We start from the raw sequence: 17,211 nt of genomic DNA on the forward strand, positions 1-17,211 counted from the left end.
GTAGAACCGCTGCTCCTCCGGATTGAGAGGAGTCAGTTGAGGTGGTTTGGGTATCTGGTCAGGACGCCTCCTGGACGCCTCCCCGGGGAGATGTTTTGGGCATGTCCTGCCAGCAGGAGGCCCCCGGGTCGACCCAGGACACGTTGGAGAGGTTACATCTCCAATCTGGTCCGGGAACGTCTTGGGGTCCTGCCGGAGGAGCTGGTGGAGAAGGCCGGAGAGAGGACGGTCTGGAGCTCCCTAGTTGGGATGCTGCCCCCGCAACCCGAACCCGGATAAGCGGAGGAAGAGGACGACGACATTTATGTCTTAATAAAAGAATGGTTTTATGGTTTGTGTGAACAGTAATGTAATTTCTCTGAGAGCACTGGTCTTCCCTTGGGTGGCCAGTGGAGTGGCTGGCAATTTTCCTAGGGGTGTCCAATGTCCACCCCTTGGAGCCCCACTGTGTGTGCATGTTGCCAACAGAGAATCATAATCTATGCCACATTGTGCCACTCATAAAACATTTTTGCCCTTGTCTGCTACTCCATACATTTTTCTAGGTTTGCCATCGCTCAACAGATGAAGACAAAATCACCAATAATGTGTAAGTAAACCAGAGCAATTCATGCCCATCCATTGTCCATCTGGCCAACAATCTGTAACACCAATGCATGAATATAACTAACATACTTTTTCTCTCTGTCTCTCTCACACACACACACACACACACACACACACACACACACACACACACACACACACACACACACACCCTATTAAGACAGCATGACTAAAAACAATTTCCCCTCCACTTTGGATTCTTTAAATATTTTTAGCAACAACAAATAATGTGAATAAACCAAAGTATAAATGTAAGATATTAGGAGGTGTCAGCGCTGAGAATCTTAGCTTTAATTAGACTGAATGTTAGAAAAAACAGCTAAATATTTACTTAATATGCAGTAATATGAATAAACATTTACCAGGTTTGGCTGATTTCACTCCTTGCTTCTTGGAGACTGATACTTTTGCGGTTTCTGAAAACAAAAGACAGAAAATTTCAAGATTTGTGGAAATTAATTAAATAATTCACTCATTTTCCTTGTTCAGAGCCTTCTTTGCTCCCAAACTCATGCACTAAAACACAGTTCAGTCAGAAAAAAACATTTTATTCTGGGAGGATATTATGAATCAGATTATTTTAAAAAGATGCATTTATTATTTTGCAAGAGATGGTAAGGCCATAGACGACAAATTATTGAACAGCAAACGTTGAAGGAGAATTATCTGACACACCCCTGAGGGGAACATGCAGCAAACAGGTCTGTGAGAACTACAACGCTGTAGAAGAACCAAAATCAACTGTTGCTCAGGTCGTCATGCCCGGATGCTCTGAGAACTAAACTACCACAGACAGGTTAGAGTCAAGCTGTGCTGCTTTAAAATATGTTTCATTCACTATAATAAAACAGGCAGACACATGCAGATCCAGTTCACATCCAGTCTAGATTTAATGTACCAGTTTCCCCAGCAGGGCGACCCTCGACGCCAAGGCTATGGGGGCCTGACATTTTGGTGTTTTGGTCCTCTGCTGCTGCCTCGGACTCAATCAGACTCAGAGTTTCTCCAGGAGAGACGTTTTCTGTACTTTTAGCTGCTGCTGGTTCAGAACCAGCTTTGGTTTTTGTGGGTTTGGAGCTGTCCAGGTCAGAAGTACTGTCAACCCCAAAATCAACATCTGCTACTGCGGCGTTTCGTTCAGGAAAAGCACCTCCAGTCACAAAACCTACAGGCCACACGGTTCATTAGCAGTTCCTCTAAACCTTTTCCATAAATGAGGTCACTAATTATTGTATTAAATGTTTTTCTTTAGTAACACAAAATTAAAATGATGTAAACAATTCCTGCATGGATGTCTCTATTTAGTGTCTGAAAACAAACACAAATGTAAACAAATGATCACTTTTAAGTTTTTTTCCATAAGGTGAATTATACGGTGAAGACTCCGTTGGGTCTGGGTTGAGGCTACTTGCCTTGAGAAAGGACTGCAGCTGGTTCTGCTGCAGGATTCTGCAGAGCCACCGGTCCAGTTTGAGCATTTGGGTTTCTTGGATCAGGAAGTGCTGGAGCCAGTCCCTGTGTCGGCTCAGGGATCATACCTATTGCTTTATAGCTTTTTCCTTGTGGCAAAAACTGTTTTTGGTATTTCTCGTTTTTCACCAAGCCAAGCAGGCTGCTAGTTGGCACCGGCGCAACCAGAACTTCTCCCTGAGTCAGATGAGCAATATCCTGACTGGGTGATGCAACCTGCTGCCGAGAGGGGAAAACGCCCCCTTTAAGGCTCTTCCCGTTGGACAAATCCACACCTCTCACAGCCTGACCTTTTCCATTCCCCGTCCCATAACCTGGAAGCCAAACACAGGCAGCACATTTTAAAGTATACAGTAAATCAGAATTCTTTATTAATCCCGAAGGAAACTATACAGAACCCCAACCCTAACCCAGACAATCGGATAAAGATAGGAAATATTACACACAGTCACAACAACAATAAATAATCAGATAAAAACAGTTAAAACAGTCCCTAACCCATTACCAATACAAAAATTACAATACAAACCTTAATCTAAAAAATATCCTACTCCCTATCCTGGAACAGTGGAATTGAACAAGCAAATTGTAGCAGGCAGAAATTATTTTCGGTATTGTTCAGTGGAGCAACTGGCAGTTCAGTCTCCTACTAAACATGCTCCTGCAATTGGCCAGCTCATCATGAAGTGGGTGAGACTTATTGTTCACGATGGCCCCGATCTTGTCACCACCTCAGCGAGTCCAGCTCCATTCCAACCACACTGCCAGCCTTCCGTATCAGCTTGTTGAGTTTGTTCTCATCTGCCACCTTTAACTTGCTGACCCAGCATGCAGCAGCGTAAAGGATGACACTGGCTACCACAGACAAACGCCTTCCCAACAGCTGCTTTGGTCAAGTATATATTCCTGTAAGCTTTTTTAAAATGTGGTGCAGCTCATGCTTCCAAGTGATAAAATAATAATTATGATTTATATTATAATAATTATTATAAAAGGTTCACCATTTACTAAATTTTGATAAAGTTTGTGTACCTTCACTCTGGGACAGAGTTCCAACTCCTTTTGTTAGAGGTTTCGAGGCGCTGCTCAGTCCATATCCTGATGAAATTGTTTTCAAATGTCACCAAAAAATACAACCAAACTGTTTCAGTGGATGAATCACCTTCTGGATGGAAGTTGTTTAATACAGACCCTTAGAATTTCCTCCAGAGCCTCCCAGGGCTGCTCCAGTACCCGCTCCATGACCTGTTGAGAAATGTACAAAATTTTTTTTTTACTTTTCTTTTATCAAAACTTATAAAACTGCTACTGCTACTACTGCTACTACTACTACTACTACTGCTACTGTTACTACTACTACTGCTACTTCTACTGCTACTACTACTACTACTGCTACTGCTACTACAGCTACTTCTACTGCTATTACTACTACTACTATTACTACTACTACTGCTACTGCTACTGCTACTACTACTGCTATTACTACTATCCACTACTACTGCTACAACAACTACGTCTACTGCTACTATTACTACTACTACTATTACCACCCACTACTACTACCACTACCTCTACTACTACTGTTACTACTACTAATATTACTACCCACTACTACTGCTACCATTATCTCTACTGCTACTATTACTCCCCACTACCACCACTACCTCTACTACTACCACTATTACAACCTCTACTACTATCACTCCACTACCCACTACCACTACCACTACTATTACTGCTACTACTTTCATTATTGCTTATTTTTATTTAATAGTTCGTTTTTTAGTCACAGTGATATCAAATTGCAACAAATAAGTAAATACATTGTTTTACGTGTTAGAAGACATATATGTGTTTATCTGTAAGGATTAAAATTGGTCAAGCAAAACTTGACCTGAGCAACAACAAATGATCATCTGCATAAATACAAGCAGGAATAAACAAACCCAAAGAAAAGACAACTTTATGCTTCTACAGGTTTTAAGATGCTGCTAGGTAAATTAAACATCTCCATCTAATCAATGTTCTATGTTCTTTTCCATTTGTAATCCATCCACACAATACAGAGAAGGCCATATATAAAGTACACATGAAACATAGTACTTAGATTAGCTTGTCTATTATTTGCCATTATTTCCTTATAACACATCTGATCACTGCAATTGTTGGAGTTCATTAATTTAATTTCATTTTACAATTATTTCTATCACATTTCCAAAAGATTTGAAGATATTTTTGTGGGGGAGTTTTCTTTTTTCAGATGTTTACAGTAAAAATATGTTTTTATTTGCTATGTATGACGACACATTTGCTATTATTGTTTACACAAAGAGTATTTTAGAGGGAGTTACCGTTGGCCTGGGCGCCATATCCTTTCATAACTCCAGCAGCAGCAGCTCCATAACCTTTAGATCAAATATATGTTTTATAAGAACAAATAAGAAACAGTTACCTTTGGGTTTGGATCCAAACCTGCTAGGGTCAGCTCCACTTAAATGACCTTGTGATTAAATTCATCATTACAGTGAGCTCCTTACTGCTCAATAACACTCAGACTTGTATATTACCTAGCTGGGGTCTCAGGGTGCTGCCTCCATGTCCTGAAACACACCAGGAAGTTATGTTGAACTGTTTAAACTCATGCAAAGAAGGAAAGAAACATCGCCTTACCATTCGGTTTGACACCATGACCACTTTTAGCAAATCCTGCTGGAACAAGCACCCGGGGTTTAAAAACTTTTCTAACAGCAAGGAACAAAAATAATAATAACGGACCAAGCAAAACTTTGTTTGTGGATCTAAGAGCCGTAAAAGTTACCAGGTTTGGCAGCTGCAGCACTTGGATTCCCATGACCTAAACAGTTTCACAAGCAGCAGGAATTACAATCAATCTTACACTCTAGAGCGAATAGAAATAGGACAAATCAGAACTAACCGTTTTGCACGACTCCGTATCCATTTGGTGCTCGGGCTCCAGCAGAACCTTGCACAATACAAACATTTTAAATCTCATCATTTTAATGCGTCATTCGTCTGGTTTGTGAATCTGCCCACATGGTCTTCCTGTGAGCCTGGCAGTCGGGATGATCGTACCTGGAACTGGCCCCTTTAATCCCATGTTTCCATAATGGGGTCCCAGTCCCAAACCAGCAGCTCCATAACCTCCTCTGGAGCCTGAAAACACATCTCATCATGTAAACACACACACACACATTTTATTCTCCCTAGAAGTGTTGATTCCTCCTGGTAAACTCACCTCCCATATTCTGAGCTCTGTAACCATTATAACCATTACCTCCATAAGCTGGAAAACACATCCATACTGTTAATTGTGTCATAAGGAGTCCAGTACTGAGGCGGGACATCCACTCACCCTTCTCTTGATGTCTGGCAGACTGGGGTGCTGCTACACCTCTGAAGGGTCCAATCACCATCCCTGGGTGTAACAGAGGCACAGGTCTGTAGGTTAACACAGTCAAAGTCCTAGTCTGTTTTTCTGGATGAGGAAGCCGAAGATACCTGCTCCAGGAAGAGGTCGGCCGTACCCCTTCATGGGTTTGCTCCCATCTTCTCCCTGACCTGATAAATAAGGATCCAAGTTCAAGGTAAACCAAAGATAAATTCAACAGAATTTAAATTTTAGGTGTTATATTTTCCTACCATTTAGTTGTCCTCCAATGCTACTAGATGGGCCAGCTACCACTCCTTGATGTAAAAGAAATTTTTGATTTTTATTATTAGACAGTTAGATTAAGATTAGCATTCTATCGGTTACACCAGCATCAGTCTTTTTTCCAAATTGATTTCAGATTTATTAGAGTAAGCAAATATTACCCATCATAAATGTACCTTTTGTTGCAAATCCATTTTGTGCACCAGCTGCAGCAGCATTACCTACAAACAGGTAACAAAACCTTTTCTTACTGATCACCTACATGGGTTTCAAACTGGGTTTACACATGCAGCAGATACAACCAAGCAATGCCAACAGACTTAAACATGTCCAATATCCCCAAAACACAACATATAGTTTATGCAATTGAAAAAAAAACTAAAGAATAAACTTTTTATATTATACTAAAGAAAAACATTTAATACAATAATTAGTGACCTCATTTATGGATGGGTTTTATGGAAAAGGTTTAGAGGAACTGCTATATATATATATATATATATATATATATATATATATATATATATATATATATATATATATATATATACATATATATATATATACATATATATATACATATATATATATATATACATATATATATATATATATATATATATACATATATATATATGTATGTATATATATATATACATATATATATATATACATATATATATATGTATGTATATATATATATATATATATACATATATATATGTATATGTATATGTATATGTATATGTATATATATATATATATATATATATATATATATATATATATATATATATATATATATATATATATATATATATATATATATATATATATATATGTCACAATCTGCTCCTGCCTCCCTGACTGTGTCTCTCCCCTGCCCTTTATTAGTCCCTATTGGTTTCACCTGTCCCTTGTTTACCTGCCCAGGTGTTCCTGATTTTCCCCTGTGTATTTATACCTCCTTTCTTGTATCAGGCCCTGTCCACACGTAGCTGGGGATCTGCCAAAACATAGATATTTTTCTCTGTTTCGGCCTGTCATCCACACGAAAACAGAGTTTTTTAAAAACTCCGGCCAAAGTGAAGATCTGCGTTTTCTCCATTTTGGGTGTCTGCGTGTGGACAGACAAAACCGGAGTTTTAAGGTCCGCAACGTCACTTTCCGCGACAAAAAATGCTGACATCACGTGTGCGACCTGTGTTTACACTAGCCGACAGCATGGATGCCCTCAGAGTTGCGCTTGCTTTATCAATTGTCCAAGCGCTTTTTGCTTGTTTGTTTTTGCAAGCGGAATTACTGCTCCTTGTGGAAGACCACAGACGAAGGACGAGGTTAAGAACGGGGGAAGTACTGCCGCCTACAGGTCTGGCATGTCCTTAACAACGTATTTATCCGGGTACGTGTGGACAGAGTTTTCTTTTAAAATGAGGTGGTGTGGATGCAAGTTTTTGGAGGGGCGGATATTCGTTTAAAAAAAAACGGCTACGTGTGGACTAGGCCTCAGTCTTTATATAAGACTGCAGCGCAAGGCTGGCTTCAGGACAGATATATATATATATATATATATATATATATATATATATATATAATCTAAAAAGTGTCAGAAGATTCTAGATGACAAGCAAAGATGACTCATTCACAGTAAGTTGATGAGTAGATAAATATGTTTATGTTTATGTATTTATCAGACACTTTTGTCCAAAGTGACTTACAAGTGATAATCGGCATGTTGCCCTTGAGGCTAACAACAACAATAGCAACAACAACTTGACATCAGTCATGGAGAGGAGGGAACAAGGAGTGGACAGTAGAGAGGGGGGACAGGTGCAGGGAAGGTGCTAGTTAAGAAGATGCTCTCTGAAGAGCAGAGTCTTCAGGAGTTTCTTGAAAATTGAAAAGGAAGCCCCTGTTCTGGTAGTGCTTGGTAGGTCATTCCACATTGTCACTGGGCAGCAGTTGGTCAGGATGTAGAGCAGGTTGTCCAGTAATCGGAAGGCTGTAGGTTCAATCACAGCTCCCATCAAAGAATGCTGTTGTTGTGTTCATGAGCACAACCCACCTTGCCTGCTGGTGGTGGTTGGAGGGACCAATGGCGCCAGTGTTTGGCAGTCTTGTCAGAATGCTCCACAGCAACTGTGGCTACATTGTAGCTCATCATCACCAGCGTGTGAATGTGTGTGGATGACTGATTGTGTTACAAAGCGCCTTGGAGGGTAACCCTAACAACTTCACTGTAATACTGAATTGTCATTGAAGAAGTAGCTTTGAGACATTTTAGAGACAACTATTTGCTTCCAGTTCACCTTTAGCTCTGTTAGCTCATCGTTAGCCTCTAGTTTGCTTCATATTAGTGCAGGTGTACAAGGAATAACTTCTGGGTTGCTCCGGTGTGCTGGCTTTGGGTCTTTGAACAACTCTGAATTACAAATGCCGGCGCTACAGCACTAGCTTGGTGCAGACTCTGCAACTTCACAAACTCACTGATAGTTACCCGACTACATCCCTCCTTCGAAAGGAAATAAACTGACAACTTTTTTTGTAGCTATTTCACAGCAGAATTTGAATGTATTGCTCCTTTAAACTTAACCCTAAAATGGAGTTATTTCCCCATCCCATAACGTACCATAGCCTTTAGTTCTCTGTCCTCCATATCCACCCAGCTGAGCTCCGTAACCTGTAACAAGAACAAAACTTCAATCCCAAAAATCATCTCTAATGTGTGATGGTCTGCTAAGGTGTCTCACCACCTCTCATGTGCTGCCCATTTGTTGGCCCAGCTATGACTCCGTACCCTGAGAAAACAACAGCAGCAATAACCAAAAACAAGTAGATGTCAGTGAGTAAATGATCAGCCGTTAGCTGTTATTATAAAGCTGGAGGACGGTTTCAACCATGAATATTTCACCACTAGCAATTTTTAAAATAAAGTTTACTTTGAAATGAGCAACTATGAGTTCTACTTTTATGTAATGAATCCACCTTGTTCTGCCATGCCTGCCATGTTTGTTATTTTCCTTTCTGCCAGTCCTCCTGTTACTAATCAGCTTCACACAGTTCACCTGAGCCCTGCCTGATTGTCTCCCTGCTGCACCTGTGCACTCCTCTTTTTAAGCAAAGCTCAGGCTCTGTCTCCCTGCCAGATGATCGACAGCCTTGTGCCAGTAGAGACTCTAGCAAAATGTTTCAGCCAAGCCCTTTCCTGATTTTTTTAATTTTTATGTTCATTTATTTACTTTGTTTCTGTCCACGGAGTCTGCCTGCCTTGCTCCACAGATTCTCTCGCCCATCTGTCATCTGGACACAGGCCTTGGCTCTGAACTTCGACTGCAGATTCCTGCTCTATCCCTGATAAGTATTACTGACATCTGCCTACCTGTGTATGACCCATATGTATGTCGATGGTATGACCTTGCCTGTACCTCACCTAGACATTGGATTTTGGATTCATTAACTTCTGCTGGGCTGTACGAATTGTCTGTCATTCTAAGAGGAGTTGAAATCCAGATGGTAGAGGAGTTCCCATAGCTGGCACAAGGGCAGTCCGTCCTCTTCTCCTTGCCATCACAGCACATGCTGCTCTGTCTCCAGTTATCCTAACGGCTGAACTTTCTCCCTTATTCCCCCACATTCCAAAATAAACATTAGACTGCTGTATTTTGGCAGAATTTCTGAGCCTTGAGGTTATATACATTACATTTTAGACAAATTTTAATGTCTTATGGTTTATCATTTTGTGTGTGTATATGACTAAATAAACCTTAACTACCATTGCCTTTAGTCCTCTGTCCAACAAATCCACCGCTATGAGCTCCATAACCTGCAACAAGAACAAAATTGAAATTACATTAGCCATTGTCTCTATTTACACACATCTACGCTTCAGCAAACACTTTGTGTATAAATAGGAACTCTATTTTATTCTAAATCCAGTGGTACTCACTCCTGGTCCTTGAGAGCTGGTATCCAGCATATTTTAAACTCTTCACACCTGATAATCAGCAGGTGATTAACAGGCTTCTGTGGCACAGGTAACTGAACTAGGTGTGTTGGAGTGGAGTAACAAGAAAAAGATGCTTTATACCAGCTCTCTGGGACCAGGAGTGGATCTCATTGATCTAAATCTAAATGTTCTGGGGCTGATTTGGTGCATCACATCTAAAATACCGTTGCCTTTAATTCTCTGTCCACCAAATCCACCAGCCTGAGCTCCGTAACCTGCACCAAAAACAGAGACTCAATTAAACAGCAGAAGAACAGTCTGGAGCCATAGGAGTAGAGCTTTTTACATTGAGTTTCCTTTATACTGAGCTCCATTCATGCTGGGTATGACAACAGAATTGGATTCTCCTTTATTAATGCAAACTGGGATGATAAGTTGGTGCAAATGTCTCGACATTACTTCACTGTAAACTTGGATGCAGTTCTGTTTAATTTTTCACGAGTATCTATGATCAATTTGACATTTGTTAAAACCCAGCATAAACAATGTAACTGTGTTGTCATAGGACTGGTGTTTTTACCGTTGCCTTTAGTTCCAAGTCCATATTGTACAGCAGCAGCTGCAACATTATTACCTAACAACAAAAAACAATTCAAAGGTTTTTGAAAGGATCACAACTCTCTTTAGCTCCAATATTCCCTGACTGGACAGAGTCCCATCTAAACTACCGTTGCCTTTAGTTCTTTGCCCAGCATGTCCAGCAGCCTGGGCTCCATAACCTACAACAGCAACAAGACTTTCAATTAAACACTTTGTCCTTTAGACATTAGTCATGTTTTAGAGCATCAATCATGCCACCTTTTACTTGCTGTCCGTTAGTCGGCCCAGATATGACTCCGTATCCTGCAAGAGAAAGGACTAAATCATTTCAACCTTTATTAATAATAATAATTATCACTTTAATTCAAAGACCCTAGGTAAAGTAGCAGTGAAAGGTTTCAATCTGATTTTTATGTTTTTGAATAAACTTTTCATAATATCACATGTTTTTGTAAAATGGCTAAAAATACACAACAGCAGATGTTTCCAACATCCTGTTAATTATTCTAGACCTAAGGATTTTCCCCCCAGGTGAACACATTTTTACTGACTTAAAGAAGAGAATCAGATGCATGGAAACAACGTTAAACAGTAACTGTGCCTTGTGCAACAGCTACTAAACATGATCATGTCATAGTTCCTTTGAGTGGTTTTGAGAGTGGTGACATAAAGTGACTGTTATGTTTTATGAACAAAGTCATTACTGATTTCTGCAGACGAGTTGTAAGTTAATACACACAGTTTGTCAAACTCCTCCCTAAATGGGAAATAGAACAAAATCACATCTAACCGTTGCCTTTTGTCCTCTGTCCACCGTACCCACCAGCCTGAGCTCCATAACCTGCAGCCAGATCAAACCTTAACATTAAAACATGATCCTCAGTGTGTGGATTTAATAAGTCGTCTGTTGGACCACCGTTCATCTGCTGTCCGTTTGTGGGACCGGCTTTAACGCCATATCCTGAAAAAGGGAAAAAGAAAATCATTGTGAACAAAAAGTCTAATTTCTTTTCCTGGAGATGAAGGCTAACAGTCACCGTTAGATGTGGCTCTGTTTCCGTTTGGAAAAACAGGATAATTTCCTCCTGGATTTCAAACACATAGAAAACAGAAAATAGATTTATTATAAATGCATTACAGTAAAAACCTCTGAGTAGAGGCGCTATGTATTTATTATTTCTAATAAACTGATTGAGGTTCCAGGCGTTGATGATGTCATTGAAGTGTAAATTTTCCTGAAACAAGTTTTTGCGTATTTCTGCTGGTCAAACCTCATCACTCAGCCAAACGCGCCATGTGAGTAACACAAAAACACAATTTATAACATTTTGGTGACAGATTTCTTCAGATTAAAACACGATAGTGTTTTTTCAGTCAAAGCTTCCAGACTGAACCATAACAAGATGAATTTACCTTTTACTCCCACTCCTTTGCTCACTCCAGCAGCTCCTGCTGCATAACCTTCAAAATATGCAAAGTCTGATTGGCATACCAATGAATACAAACATATATTCAGGACTTTGGAAGGAGTCATTTCAACTCACCTATTCCTTTTGTTGGATACCCTGCGTATCCATTATGTGGTCCCAATGTCCGACCCACTCCTTATTTAAAAGAAGGCTCAGATTTTAGATTTGTGTAAAAGACAAGGTCAGTTTGTGAAAGCAGCCATTACTGTACCTATGGATGGCATCATCAGTGCTCCTACACCTCCACCAGTCTGGGGTCTGATTCCTAACAAACAAAAAGACCTCCTGTTGACCAAAGAGCAGATGGATTACAGCTGAGAGTGTAAAGGACTCACCATCGGGGTGTGGTCCTGGTCCACTGGAGGCTCCGTATGCTGCACTGTAACCTTTAACACAACACAGATAAATAAAAATGCGGCTCAGCAGCACGTCCTCTAATGCAATCCGTTCACTCTGTACAATACTGATTGGAAAAAATGAGTATTATTAGATAAACGCAGCATAAAAGAATGCACCATATTAAAATGATTTTTTGTGTTCCTCAAAAATGATCATTTAGTTAAATCAGTGATGTAAAAAAACATTTACATCTATGGTTTTTAAAAGTTATGAAGTACAATTATGCGGGTTAATCAGCACATTCTTAATCTTTTACATCAGCCTTTTTCTTTCCTATTTATGCAACAAAAAACATTACAAATAGTAATGAAGTACAACATCCATGTACTCAACTGACTCCAAAACTCATCAGGACTCATCAAAGAGATCCTTCACTCACAATACATTTGCAGTGGTTTCTAGTAGGAATGAATGCCTTGTAAGTTGTACTCTGGGGGAAAAAAACTCTGGTGCGCCTGTTTCAGCACGGAGAATTCAGCCAAAGAAGAAAGTAGCTTCAGATGGCAGGATTTGGACTCTTATTTCCTGATATTCAGGCATCTTGCCTCAGATTGGCTAACAGCAACATGACTCCACCACTGACTGTTTTCTTTGCAGCATTGTTGTTTTATCTCCAGAAATAACACAAGCCTGGAGGAGTTCTGCTATGTGGTGGAGTTACTAATGCTAACGGTTGGCTTCTACTATCTGGGACGTTCTCTGCCGTTTCCCCGATGCTAAATCAACAACAGCCTTCAACGTTGCGAGTCGAGATGGATGAGTCCATGAATGTTAAGTGACAGTGTGACATAGACCTGTCAGGCTTTTCTAATCCTAGAGTTTCACCGTCTATTATATCAGAAGTTAATTCAGGTGTAGGAGACTGTTTCCATGTTCATCTTGCATGAAAACAGAGTGACTGAATATAATCAGTAATAATATGTAATAAAATAGTTCCTCAGTGAAGAATCTCTTTAAGCTGCTTGTAATTTTTTTGTTATTTCTGAGGGGTTGCTCTGGGGTAAGTGTATTTGAATTTTTGTTTTAGATGCAAAAACAAACAAACAAAAAAAAAATGGTAGCCTAATGAATTTTCAGGTTATTATATTTTGATTGATGGATAACATTTTATTAATTCAACCGGAAATACTTCTGAGCGACTTCTGATAATGCCCTGTGGAAAGGGTCAATATTTTGTTAAACGAGGTTCTTTTTGTTTCAGACATGAAGGTGTTTTGAGTTACCTTGACATGTTTCGACCGTTGTCTGCGGTCTTCCTCAGAAATGTCACAGATGTTTGTGTGACGCGTGTGGCAGTGTGAGCGTCCTGTCACAGTATCTCGATTGATCATGCGCCCTGGCTACTTGGCCAAGGGGATGACCCTTTGGCTGACTGGTAAACGCACGTGACTCTCACCCGGGAGTCTGGGGATCGAATCCCGCCCAGGCCCCCATCTCTCCACCTTGCTACATGAGTCTTTATCAGCTTTTCTTCTGGTGGGCGCGACCAACCCGGATCTGTCAGATCCACTGGGTCGGCCACGCCCACCTCCGCCGGCCGGTCCCTGGAGAAGGGAGTCCCAGGTGCGAGACAGCTGAAAGGCCCCCTCTCTGTTCATTTTCCAATGCTCATGTTTCCTTATTTCTACTACCTCCCTGACCCAACGCTTGAACCGGTTGTTCTCCGTGCTGATAATTTTTCCTTGATCCCATGAACATGAACAGAGACGAGGGGGCCTACCAGCTGTCGCAGTGTATCCACTTCCGTGTTTAATTAATGCAACAAGTGAAAATAACAGTCCACATATCATCCCAAAATGTACAGGAAGAAAGAGACTGATGCAGAAGGAAGGTGTTTCAACAAAGCTGGAACATGATAATGCTTCAAGAAGAAAAACTGGTATCTTTACAGTCATTAACGTCCATGCTACTAGCATCAGAAGCAGGGACCTGAAAAGGCTCAACAGCCTAATAAAAAAGGCTGGTTCTGTTCTGGGTACGACTGTGGAATCACTGGAGGAGATAATGCAAAGAAGAATTCTCCAGAGAATCAAGAAAATTATGGACAACCCTGAGTATTCTCTTCACAAGACTGTCCGACAACGGAAGAGTGTCTTCAGTCAGAGGCTTCTTCAGTTTGGCTGCAACACTGACCGCTACTGGAGATCCTTCCTGCCAACAGCCATTGTAATATACAATAACTCTTTGACGACTTTATTATTATTATTTGGAGCTACTACAGCAATCAATTTCCCTCTGGTATTAATAAAGTATTTTTGAATTGAATTGAATTGAATCAGCGTCTACAGTGTCACCTCCTCTGCCTCGGACAAACTGAAAACACTCCTCTTACTCAGTGCCAAGTTTACTCAGAAAATAGCCGACTTTGAAGTCCAGAAATGGATTTTAACAGCTCAGTAATGTTTGCTGCTGACATAGAAAGCGCACCGATCAAAATCCAGACCGAGATGATTTAACTCCAGTTTAGCGACACGCTCAAGTCACTATGACTCTGTGGCTGCTGCTGCTTTTATTCCCTTCCCCAACACAACTGCGTAGTCCAGATGCTCTCCATGTCCAGCAGCACAAACCCGTGTGAGCAACTGTTTCTCACTGATGAACTCCTTCCTCAGCTCAGAGCCCAAACCCACAGATGCAGGTCTGGCTGGGACAGGTGAGCATCACAGGAAATCAGAGTGGAGAAAACTGGGATTGAATTATTTTGGTTTTATTAACTTTTTCCGCTCCAAAGCATGAAAGTTAATAGGTGAGATATTGCATTTTCATTAAAGAGAATTACAATTTTTTATTTTTGTTGTTGGCCTGTGAAAATAAATAAGCCCACTTTAAAACAGGAAAGATTACAGATAGAAGAATAGAACAGAAATAAAATAGAAAATCCCTTAATTTCCCTCAGTGGGGAAAGCTTGGTGTCACAGCAGCAATAATATTCATTACAGGAGCAACAAAGGAGAGTAAAAAATATAGAATAAACAAGAAGATTCAAAAGATAAAATATAAGAAGAAATGCTGAATATATACAGATTTTAAGGATTAAAATATCTTTTAAAAATTTAGACATAAGTAACGAATACCACTGATGTGTGCTTTATTTCAAATTGACTTGCTCGTGAGTAATTTGGTTATTCCACATTCAGTGTTACTGCAAAAATAAGTTGGTTTCCAAATGAGAAGGTGCAACCATTCATATCTGTAGATAAAGGAAAATGTGAACATTTACCGTCACTTTTAAAAAAAATATTGAGATTGGCCCACGACATCAACCCAGTTTTTCATTTTGGCCCAGTATGAATTTGAGTTCGACACCCCTGTTGTAAATGCTACTCATTTATATATATATATATATATATATATAACTTTGATGGAGACTGATGACGGAGATGAACCTTGGAGATACTGACTCGCGCTCCCCAAAGTATTTTTGAATTAGCAGCGAACACATGTAAGTGGGTAAGGCTGATGTTCATTTATTTCATGATGTAGACAGGGACTGACTTTTATTGACCTGAAATGTTAATGTGATCTGTTTATTTTACTTACTTAGTCATGATATTCCTAGATTTCACCATGGAGGACATGCGGTACGGTCCACTGTTGTGAAATTCAAGCTAATTATTTACAATGACACTGTTCTTATGTAGGATTACACAAGTTAAAATTGTTCATTACTTAGTATGGCCCCTCCCTGGGCAGCCACTTTATTGTGGTGGAGGGATTTGAGTGTCCCAGTTATCCTAGGATCTAGTTGTCTGAGGCTTTTTGCCTCTGGTAGGGTCACCCATGGCAAACAGGTCCTAGGTGAGGGATCAGGCAAAGTGCAGCCCAAAGACCTCTTATGATGAATAGTACAAATGGGAACTGTTCCCTCGCCTGGATGGGGGTCACCGAGGCCCCCTCTGGAGCTAGGCCTGGAGTTGGGGCACTTTGGCGAGCGCTTGGTGGCCGGGCTTTTACCCATGAAGCCTGGCCGGGTCCATAGATCCCCCGTCCCATGGGCCTACCACCTTTTACATGCTTGTGCCAACCATATGGTGGACCCACGTGATTAAGTGACGTAGGTGCAATGGGGCAAATGAGCTATGCGCCTCATCAAAACAGTACATGCAAATCTACACCGTCTAAGGATTTGTTATGAGGACCAGAAGACTACTGACCCTTTCCATGTGACATAATCAAGATATGCAGAAGTACTTCCTGTTTAAGACAACAAAAATACGTTTGTTTCATTGTTTTTGAGCAATTACATTTTCATTATTTAAAACACAAACATGCAAATCCACAAAAGTATGAGTAGTTTAAATTTTGTTACACCTATTTTGTTATCATAGAATTTAAACAATACCTTATAGCTTTTAATCATTAATCAAAAGTTTGAAATGTCCATATATATACAGTACATACACACACACACACACACACACACACATATATATATATATATATATATATATATATATATATATATATATATATATATATATATATATATATATATATATATATATATATATATATATATATATATATATATATATGTTTTTAGAGTTATCAGTCTGGAAAGAGTTTTCTTGACATTATAACACATTTGATTAAAGTGTTTAATTTTCTACAGTGCTGGTAGAACATGAAGATGCTTAAATCTCTTGACAGAACGGCATGGGGCACACTCCTTTCAAAAAAATCATAATCAGAAATATGAGTATGACTTGTTTGGTATCAGATTAAATTAAATTAAAATACATTTAAATTTAAAATTAGATCATAATTCATCAACGTTTATTGTTAAATATCTCAGTTTATAAATAAATTTTATTTATGACAAACTTTTGGCAGATTCATCAGAAATCAATGGAGCGACTGTTTAACAGCCGTAAAAAAAATCTCTTCTTCTCACAGATGGATGTTAAATTTAGACACCTGCTGCCACTGAAGCCAAACGGTCTTTGATTTGACAAACCGAAGCCATGGGGTAGAATATGTGAGTTCTTCACATAACAGCAAACCTTGAGGCTGTACAGCTGCAGATGTCCATCTAACATGACCGTTTG

General features: G+C 39.7%; 1 protein-coding gene across 5 annotated transcripts in view; it reads right to left on the reverse strand.

Annotated features, from left to right (window-relative positions):
* cmn (calymmin) overlaps positions 1–17,211 on the reverse strand; it is a 31,885-nt gene that overhangs the window by 13,104 nt on the left and 1,570 nt on the right. For 3 of the 5 annotated variants that reach the window (XM_054749708.2, XM_015963243.3, XM_054749705.2), the window contains exons 2-30: positions 12,100–12,150; positions 11,976–12,029; positions 11,840–11,899; positions 11,709–11,756; positions 11,333–11,380; positions 11,212–11,256; positions 11,086–11,136; positions 10,554–10,598; positions 10,424–10,474; positions 10,276–10,329; positions 9,920–9,970; positions 9,522–9,572; positions 8,500–8,547; positions 8,379–8,429; positions 5,926–5,970; positions 5,737–5,781; positions 5,596–5,655; positions 5,450–5,512; positions 5,333–5,380; positions 5,170–5,250; positions 5,012–5,059; positions 4,895–4,930; positions 4,747–4,785; positions 4,644–4,676; positions 4,428–4,481; positions 3,268–3,321; positions 3,109–3,174; positions 2,019–2,390; positions 969–1,022 (exon numbers count right to left, since the gene is read on the reverse strand). In XM_054749708.2, the coding sequence (XP_054605683.2) occupies positions 969–1,022; positions 2,019–2,390; positions 3,109–3,174; positions 3,268–3,321; positions 4,428–4,481; positions 4,644–4,676; positions 4,747–4,785; positions 4,895–4,930; positions 5,012–5,059; positions 5,170–5,250; positions 5,333–5,380; positions 5,450–5,512; positions 5,596–5,655; positions 5,737–5,781; positions 5,926–5,970; positions 8,379–8,429; positions 8,500–8,547; positions 9,522–9,572; positions 9,920–9,970; positions 10,276–10,329; positions 10,424–10,474; positions 10,554–10,598; positions 11,086–11,136; positions 11,212–11,256; positions 11,333–11,380; positions 11,709–11,756; positions 11,840–11,899; positions 11,976–12,029; positions 12,100–12,150 (1,806 nt within the window). The remainder of the gene's footprint in view (positions 1–968; positions 1,023–2,018; positions 2,391–3,108; positions 3,175–3,267; positions 3,322–4,427; positions 4,482–4,643; positions 4,677–4,746; positions 4,786–4,894; positions 4,931–5,011; positions 5,060–5,169; positions 5,251–5,332; positions 5,381–5,449; positions 5,513–5,595; positions 5,656–5,736; positions 5,782–5,925; positions 5,971–8,378; positions 8,430–8,499; positions 8,548–9,521; positions 9,573–9,919; positions 9,971–10,275; positions 10,330–10,423; positions 10,475–10,553; positions 10,599–11,085; positions 11,137–11,211; positions 11,257–11,332; positions 11,381–11,708; positions 11,757–11,839; positions 11,900–11,975; positions 12,030–12,099; positions 12,151–17,211) is intronic. The other 2 variants (XM_054749706.2, XM_054749707.2) reach the window with 2 other exon arrangements.

The sequence above is a fragment of the Nothobranchius furzeri genome, chromosome 16 (assembly GCF_043380555.1).
Source record: "Nothobranchius furzeri strain GRZ-AD chromosome 16, NfurGRZ-RIMD1, whole genome shotgun sequence".
Taxonomy (NCBI): domain Eukaryota; kingdom Metazoa; phylum Chordata; class Actinopteri; order Cyprinodontiformes; family Nothobranchiidae; genus Nothobranchius; species Nothobranchius furzeri.